The 8,819-nt window shown below is 40.9% G+C and overlaps 1 protein-coding gene across 1 annotated transcript; it reads left to right on the top strand.

The window, feature by feature from the left end:
• Positions 1-2,659: 2,659 nt before the first annotated feature.
• Positions 2,660-2,946, top strand: CCDC168 (coiled-coil domain containing 168; the record flags this gene model as incomplete). Its single annotated transcript, XM_008583501.1, has 2 exons — positions 2,660-2,698; positions 2,758-2,946. Coding segments are annotated over exons 1-2 (228 nt in total), but the record flags the coding sequence as incomplete, so codon positions are not given.
• Positions 2,947-8,819: the final 5,873 nt, after the last annotated feature.

Below are 8,819 nucleotides of genomic sequence, written 5' to 3'. Positions count from 1 at the left end.
ACAGAAGGAATTGGCTTGCTTACTACAGGAAAGGGAGAAGAGCAAGAAAAATGTACATATAAGGCTCTTCCAAAGCCTGCATCTCACTCCAAAACAGACCTTATTCAAATTACTGCCCCAGTGCAACAAAATTATCAAAATTATCCCTGTCTCCAGCGACATCTAATGCCTCAGACAAAGGAAACATTATCAAAAGTAGCTAATGTGTCAAGCAGGACAAAAGGACTAGACTTGTGTTCTAAAAATCAACTAAGTACTATAGATGAGTATGGACTAGAAAGGATTGTGCCCTTGATTACTCCAGAGCAACTGAAAAAACAAAATACAATGCTGCCTTTAGAATCATGCAGTAAAACTATAAAATATTCGAATCTTTTATTTCCAAAAGGAAAGAAATCATCAGATGAGGCACAGGTAATTGATTCAATATTAAATGGTAGCTCACCCAACCTAAGAGTTAGAAAGAGGGTAGACTCACATAAGGCAAATCAAAGGATGCAAAAAGAAGTATGTCTACCTGGAATAATTTTACATTCCCTTTCTCTATGTGTGTCTGTTTTGCATGACAGTAAAATAGAGAAGGATGACATAAAACAAGGAGTTGTGAAAGGCATAACATGTCTCAAAAGAAGAGATTCAAAGTTGAATAAATCATTGTCTTCACATGTATTCAATACCAGTGACTGTGGTACCCCAAACAACAAGCTAGAACTGCCATGGAACATAAAAGAGAAAATGATAAATATGAAACATAGAATGGGTGAACAAGATTTAGTTGTGACAAAAATATATGAGCCCATCCCTTATTTACCTCCCCTCAAACTGGATAAAGAGACAATTGATGGTGTTATCTCAAATAATGTAAAAGGAATAAAACAACATATATCACAGGAAGAGAAGAAACATAGAGTAAAAGCAGTGGATATAAAAGGAATAATGGATCCTAATGTTATTTCGAAGGCAAATAAATCATCACTGTCACATATACTCAATAGAAATAAATTACCTTTGCTGTTGGACATTATAAAACAAGGGAACAAGGCACAAGAAGGCAAAGGTGAATCAGGTGTGCAAGTGACAGACTCATGTACTTTCTTACCATTGCTATCACATACTAATTTGAATTCAAGAATAAAAGTAGGAAAAGGTAAGTCAGGAATACTAAGGACCTGCCTTCCATCACTAAAGCACCAGGCATTACCAAATGTTAAAAGAGTGTCATTTGCAGAGCCAATTTGTCGAGGTAGTTTAAACAATGTAATAGAAACAAAACATTTGCCACAGAAAAAGAAGGAAGATGGAAAAAATGTGGTAGATGTGAAATATATAATGGGCCTCAAATGTATTACTTTGAAAGGAAAGAAATCACCTTTTAAACACTTACTATATGGAGAGGAACCACAGTGGAACAATATAAGACAAGAGAGAATGATGCAAGAAGATAAAAGTAGTCTGGATGAGAATAAGCCTTGTGCTTCCATTCCTTCTCTACCTCACCTGGGATGGGGTGGCCAAATAAAAGAGGTATACATGCGAGGAATGACAAGATTCTGTCTTCCATCATTAACACTCCAGGAATTATCAGAAGCAATGGGATTATATGAGGAGCCAACTGATGATATTTTAAGCAGTATTAAGAAAGCAAAATATATGCCACAGAAAGACAAAGGTAGAGAAGAAAGAGCTTTGGAAGAAACAATGCATTCCAAAAGAATAGCTTTGAAGACAAAACAATGTTCAGTGTCACGGGAATTACAGTTGAACATCAGAGAAAAAGAGAGAAAGATGCAGGAAGATGCAGATAAAAAAGTTGAGATTCAGAGGAGATCTTCTGCTCTCATCTCTTGTCCACCTTACTCTGAAGTGGGTACAAGAATAAGTGGAGAGGAAGCCATGCTCATAAAAATGAGACCCTCTTTTTCACAATCAAAGCTTCAGGAGTCATTAGATATTGAGAAAACGGCATATGAAAAGTCTGTTTCTGATAATATCTGGAACAGTGTTAAAAAAGTCATGCAACATATAATGCAGAAAGAAGAGAAGAGAGTAAAAATGGAAAAAGCCTTACCTTTGAAGAAGAAGAAATTGTCAGTTTCACAGGAAGTCTATTTGGGCATCAAAGACCAAGAAGAAAAGATACAAAAAATTAAAGGTGAACCAAGTGTGGTTCTGCCTAATACCAGCACTTCCATATCTTTTACTTCACATCTAAAATTGGATATAAGGATAGAAAAAACAAACTGTGTATCTGAAGTAACAAGATACTCTCTTCCAGAACTAGCACAACAGAAATCATCAGATGCAGCGAAAAATGCAAATAAAAAGTCCATTGAGGGTGATATCACAAGTGATATACAAAAAGCAAAAGAATATATGCCACAAAGAGAAGAGGATGAAGGTAAGATATCAGCCAAGAGAGACAAAATGCATCCAAAAGATAATGATTTGGAAAGAAAGAAAGCACTTTCACAGGACCTACCATTGAATCTTAAAGAGCAAGAGCAAACCGAAAGAGAAGGCAAGGGGCAAGGAAAAACAGATCAAGAAGGTAAAGAGCAAGGAAAAGTGGCTCTAGAAGGTGAGGAGAAAGGGAAAGCAGATCTAGAAGGTGAAAAACAAGAGAAGGATGATCTAGAAGGTGAGGAGCAAAGGAAAATCGATGGAGAATGTGAGGAGCAAGGGAAAGCAGCTCGAGGAGGTGAGGAGCAAAAGAAAGTGGTTCAAGAAGGCGAGGAGCAAGGGAGAGGGGGTTTAGAGGGTGAGGAGCAAGGGAAAGCAGATCTAGAAGGTGAGGCCCAAGAGAAGGAGGATTTGGAAGGTGAGGAGCAAGGGAAAGTGGATCTGGAAAATGAGGAGCAAGGAAAAGCGGATCTAGAAGGTGAGGAGCAAAGGAAGGTGGGTGGAGAAGGTGAGGAGCAAGGGAAAGCGGATCTAGAAGGTGAGGCCCAAGAGAAGGAGGATTTGGAAGGTGAGGAGCAAGGGAAAGTGGATCTGGAAAATGAGGAGCAAGGAAAAGTGGATCTAGAAGGTGAGGAGCAAAGGAAGGTGGGTGGAGAAGGTGAGGAGCAAGGGAAAGCGGATCTAGAAGCTGAGGAGCAAAGGAAGGTGGGTGGAGAAGGTGAGGAGCAAGGAAAAGCAGATCTAGAAGGTGAGGAGCAAAGGAAAGTGGGTGGAGAAGGTGAGGAGCAAGGGAAAGCGGATCTAGAAGCTGAGGAGCAAAGGAAGGTGGGTGGAGAAGGTGAGGAGCAAGGGAAAGCGGATCTAGAAGCTGAGGAGCAAAGGAAGGTGGGTGGAGAAGGTGAGGAGCAAGGGAAAGCGGATCTAGAAGCTGAGGAGCAAAGGAAGGTGGGTGGAGAAGGTGAGGAGCAAGGGAAAGCGGATCTAGAAGCTGAGGAGCAAAGGAAGGTGGGTGGAGAAGGTGAGGAGCAAGGGAAAGCAGATCTAGAAGCTGAGGAGCAAAGGAAAGTGGGTGGAGAAGGTGAGGAGCAAGGGAAAGCAGATCTAGAAGCTGAGGAGCAAAGGAAAGTGGGTGGAGAAGGTGAGGAGCAAGGGAAAGCGGATCTAGAAGGTGAGGAGCAAAGGAAAGTGGGTGGAGAAGGTGAGGAGCAAGGGAAAGCAGATCTAGAAGCTGAGGAGCAAAGGAAAGTGGGTGGAGAAGGTGAGGAGCAAGGGAAAGCAGATCTAGAAGGTGAGGAGCAAAGGAAGGCAGAGCTAGAAGGTGAGGAGGAAGGGAAGGAGGGTCTAGGAAGGGAGGAACATAAGAATGAGGCTCGAGAAGGTGAGGAGCAAGGGAAGATGGATCTAGAAGGTGAGGAGCCAGTGAAAGTGGACCAAGAAGATGAGGAGCAAAGGAAGGTAGATCTAGAAGATGAGGAGCAAGGGACAGCAGACGGGCAAGGTGAGAAACAAGAGACAGTGGATCAAGAAGTTAAAGAGCAAGGTAAAGTGTATCCAGACAGCAAAGATCCAGGGACAGCACAGAGAGAAGGGGAAAGTGAACAGGAAGTAGTTCTGTTCATATATTTCCCTTCTGCATCTTCTCATCATGAATTGAACACAAGAATAGAAGGAAAGCAAGTGATACAAGGAATAAGATCTGCTCTTTCACAACTACAGGCCCAGAAATCATTTGATGCAGGGAAAATAGCACATACAAAGTCAGTTGGGGAGGACATCTCAAATGATGTAAAAACAGAACAAGAGCACAGGCCACAGGAAGCAGCAGATGGAGGAAAAGTAGTAGATATGGAATATGTAACACAACCTGAAGGCACAACTTCCACGGCAAAGCAATTACCATTTCCACATGAACTGAGCATAACTAGGGTTGGTGGCTCAAAAACAAAAGTACAGACAAACATAAAAGAAAAATTGGGACAGGTACAGGAAAGGAAAAGTGAATTAGATGAGGTTCTGGCAATACCTTCTCTACCACACTGTAAATTACACGAAAGTATAGAAGGCAAGCAAGAGAAGCAAGGAGCAGCAAGATCCTTTCTTCCACTCTCAAGGCACATAGAATCATCAGATGCAGGGACATTAAAATATATAGTGTCACCTTTGAATGATATCTCAAGCAATTCAAAAAAAACAAAATACATGAAACAGATAGAAGGGGATAAACCATATATTTCTGAGAAAAGCATAATGCATCCCAGGTACATAGCTGTGAAGGTACAGAAATCACCACTTTCCCATATACTCAAAACAAAGCATCTGCAAGTGAACATCAAAGAACAAGAGAAAAATGGGCAGGAAGGTAATGTGGAAACAGTTGTACTTCTCAGCGACATTTGTCCTTTCACCACTTCTTCAACTGACCTGAAATTAGAAACAATAAAAGAAGGTGAACCAGGAGTGAGAAGAAGCTGTATGCCACATCTTGAGCTCCAGGAATCATTGCCTTCAGGGCAAATAGCACCTACAGAATCAACTGACAGCCATGTAAAGAAAGGAAAACGACATCAGCCACAGAAAGAGATAGAACGAAGAGCAGCCACGAGTGGTTTGGTGCACCCCAGTGCTGCAGTTTTCAAGGCACAGACATCAGCACCTGCACATGTGTTCGGTGTCCCTGAGCACTGTACTCTGAACAATGGAAAGGAAGCACAGTGGAGCATTAAAGAGAAAATAGGACAGAGGCAGGAGAGAACAGGAGTTCCTGATGTGGTTCAGACAAAAACTTATCCTTCCATGCCTCCTCCACTGCACTATGGGTTCTCTCCTTCATTATTAAAGCTTCCTGTATCATCAAGTGCAGGGAAAATCAGACATGTGAATTCAAATGAAGGTATTAGTTCACATAATGTAACACTGAAAGCAAATCAACATATGCGATATAAAAAGGTAAAGGACAGATTAAAAATAGAAGAGAGGGATGGTAGAATACTCCCCAAAAGAGCAACTTTGAGAGCCGAGACATCACCACTGGCACTTCTGTGCCACAGAAAGAAACTCCCTTTGAATATCAAAGCACGAGGGAAGGAAGTGCAGGAAGGCAAAAGTGAATCAGAAGTGGTTCTGAAGAAAACTTCTGCTTCCCTACCTTGTCCTCCATCTCACCTGAAATGGGACACTGGAAAGGATGAAAAGGGAGGGGCACCAGGAAGAAAACAATTCTGTTTTCTACCACTAAAGATTCAGGATCCACCAGATTCAGGCAAAAAAGCATATGGTGAGGCACTGGATAGTTCTATGTTAAGCAACAGAAAAGGACTGATACAATCTTTAACACAGGAAGAAGAGAAAGGTAGACTCAAAATAGATATGAAAGACAAAATGTTCCCCAGCTGTATGGATCTTAAGGGGAAGAAATTACTACACCCACATATGCTCGATACCAAAGACTTGCAGTGGAAAATTAAAAAACAAAAGAGAAAGAAGCAGAAAGAGAAAAATGAACTAGTTGCAGGTCTGGCAAATATTAGTACTTCTTTACTTATTCTACCAGATCTTAAATTTGATACAACAGAAGAAGACGGGTATATGAGAAGAATTACAAAATCGTCTCTCCTACAATTACAGTCCAAAGAAACATCAGATGCAGGGAGAATACCATGTCCAGAAACAACTGATAGAGCACTTTCGAATGATGTAAAAAAATTACAAGAACACTTGCAACAGAAAGAAGGAAAGGATAGTGAAAAAGTCATGGAAATGAATCGTACAGTGGATCCCAAAGATATGGATTTGAAGGCAAAGAAATCACCTGTTTTACATGCACACAACTTACTTGACCATCAGTGGAAAACTAGAGAGCAAGAAGAAAAGGTCCAGAAAGTTAAAAGTGAGCCAGGTGTAATTCTGACTAAGACCTCTAGATCTCCACTTCACCCTAATGTGAATACTGAACTCAAGGAAGAAAGTGTACCAGTATTAACAGGATCCTCTTGTCCCCTAGTAAACTCCCAAGAATTACCAGATTCTGAAGTTGACGTATATATAAAGCCCATCGCTAGTAATATTTTAATCAGTCTACAAAAAGGAAAGCAACATACACCGCAGAATAAAGAAGAGGATGGAGGGCAAATAGTAAACATCATAATCTTCCACAAACATCAAGAAAAGGTGCAAGAATATAAAGGTGAACCAGGTGTGGTTCCAACCAAATCACCTTCAGTACCGTCTCTACCTCACCTCAAATTGGATAAAGAAATACAAACAGATGATGAAGTGCTAAGACCTATGAGGCCTGTTTTGCAGGAAATATCCCATGTGGGGGAAACAGCACATACAGAGTCAGTTCATGGTGATATCATGAAAGATGTTAAAAATGAAAAACAACAGAAACTTCAGAAAGGAGAGAGGGACCGAGAAAAAATGGTCGATAGGAGAGGCACAGATATAACCTTGAAGTCAAAGAAATCACCTCCTTCAGTACCATCCCCACCTCCTCTCAGACTGGATAAAAAAACACAAACAGATGATGAAGTACTAAGACCTGCGAGGCCCGTTTTGCAGAAAATATCCCATGTGGGGGAAACAGCACATACAGAGTCAGTTCACGGTGATATCATGAAAGATGTTAAAGATGAAAAACGACATACGCCTCACAAAGAGAGGGACAGAGAAAAAACAGTAGATAGGAGAGGCACAGATATAACCTTGAAGTCAAAGAAATCACCTCCTTCAGTACCACCCCCACCTCCTCTCAGACTGGATAAAAAAACACAAACAGATGATGAAGTGCTAAGACCTGCGAGGTCAGTTTTGCAGAAAATATCCCATGTGGGGGAAACAGCACATACAGAGTCAGTTCATGGTGATATCACAAAAGATGTTGAAGATGAAAAACGACATATGCCTCAGAAAGAGCGGGACAGAGAAAAAACAGTAGATAGGAGAGGCACAGATATAACCTTGAAGTCAAAGAAATCACCTCCTTCCTATATGCTCCATAGAACAGAACTGCACCTGCACATCAGAGGGCAAGAACGAAAGGAACAGGAAGGTCAAGGTGAACCACCCGGTACGGTTCTAAGAAAAATCTGTGTTTCCAAACCTACTTCACCTAACTTCATACTGGATAAAAGTACCCAAGCAGAGGAAGAAAGGCATGTGGGGAAAACAACAGAAACAGAGGCAATGAGTGGGGATGTAAGAAAAGAAAAACAGCTTATGTTACAGAAAGAAAAAAGGTATGACGTGAAAACGGTAGATATGAACATCAGTGTGAACAGCCAATGGGCAAGGATCTCACCAATTTCACATATCCTTAATACAAAGAAATTTGTGTTGAATATTAAAGAGCCAGAGAAAAAAGAGCACAAAGGTAAAGGGGAATCGTGTGTGGTTCTGACAAGGACTTTCCTTTCCATACCATCTGCACCTCCCCTCTATCTGGATTCAAGGAACGAAATGGACAAAGACATGCCAGTAATTACAAGATCCTCCTACCCACAGCAAAATCTCCAGGAATCATCAAATATCCAGAAAATAGCAAATAGAGAGTCAGTTGAAGATGATCGTAAAAATATTGTTAAACGAGCAGAACCCTATGTGCCCCCAAAAGAGTCATGGCAGCAGTGGATCTCAAACTTTATGATCAATGTCCACCAAGGGAATGAACCACCGCAAGTCAAATCAGAAGGAAGTTTGAATCAGTTAGTTTTAAATTCACAGGGTGAGGACGTTTATTTCACAGGATTTGGTTCCCACGGAAGTGGGAAAAGACTGGAATGGCTCTTTACAGGGCAAAAGAGTCAGTCAGAAAAATACAAAACTGAAACTTTTACTGCATTTCTCTCCTCTTCCACAATGGATGCAACTAAAATTGAAACTTGTAAGGAAGAAACTGAAATAATGGATAACTTAAACCACGAAACAAGTCCTAAGGTTTCAGTTTCACTGCCAAGAAAAATATCCAAGGAAATATTTATTACATTTGGCACCCCTGTAAGTTCAAAAAGACTCTCTGTTTCAGAGAGATGTGCCCACGGACAAAAAACTTCAAAAGTATCACAAAGTAATGATAAAATATGCAAAATGATTTCTCCCACAGTGTCAGCACCACAGACAAAGGGATCACTCAAAAAAATGAATGTCACAAATACCCCCCAAAACATGGAAGAACAACGTACTTTCATGAAAAAGCAAGTGATGACACAGTCTGAAAGTGGATACAAGTCCAGGCCAAACTCTATCCTTTCTCTTAAGTTTCCAATTCAAAATGGAAAGCAGATGACACCATTGGAAACAGATGTGGACAAGAAAACTACAGTGTACCCCAGCCTACAAATGCTACCAGGAGTGCACATGGATATTACAGAGTTTGATGCCACAAGAGGAAAAACAGAGCAGGCATTGCTCGTTCCAGAACA

The sequence above is a fragment of the Galeopterus variegatus genome, unplaced genomic scaffold, assembly GCF_000696425.1.
Source record: "Galeopterus variegatus unplaced genomic scaffold, G_variegatus-3.0.2 Scaffold8, whole genome shotgun sequence".
Classification (NCBI taxonomy): Eukaryota; Metazoa; Chordata; class Mammalia; order Dermoptera; family Cynocephalidae; genus Galeopterus; species Galeopterus variegatus.
The sequence above is the reverse complement of the archived record's forward strand: the minus strand, read 5'-3'. Positions and strand labels throughout refer to the sequence as shown.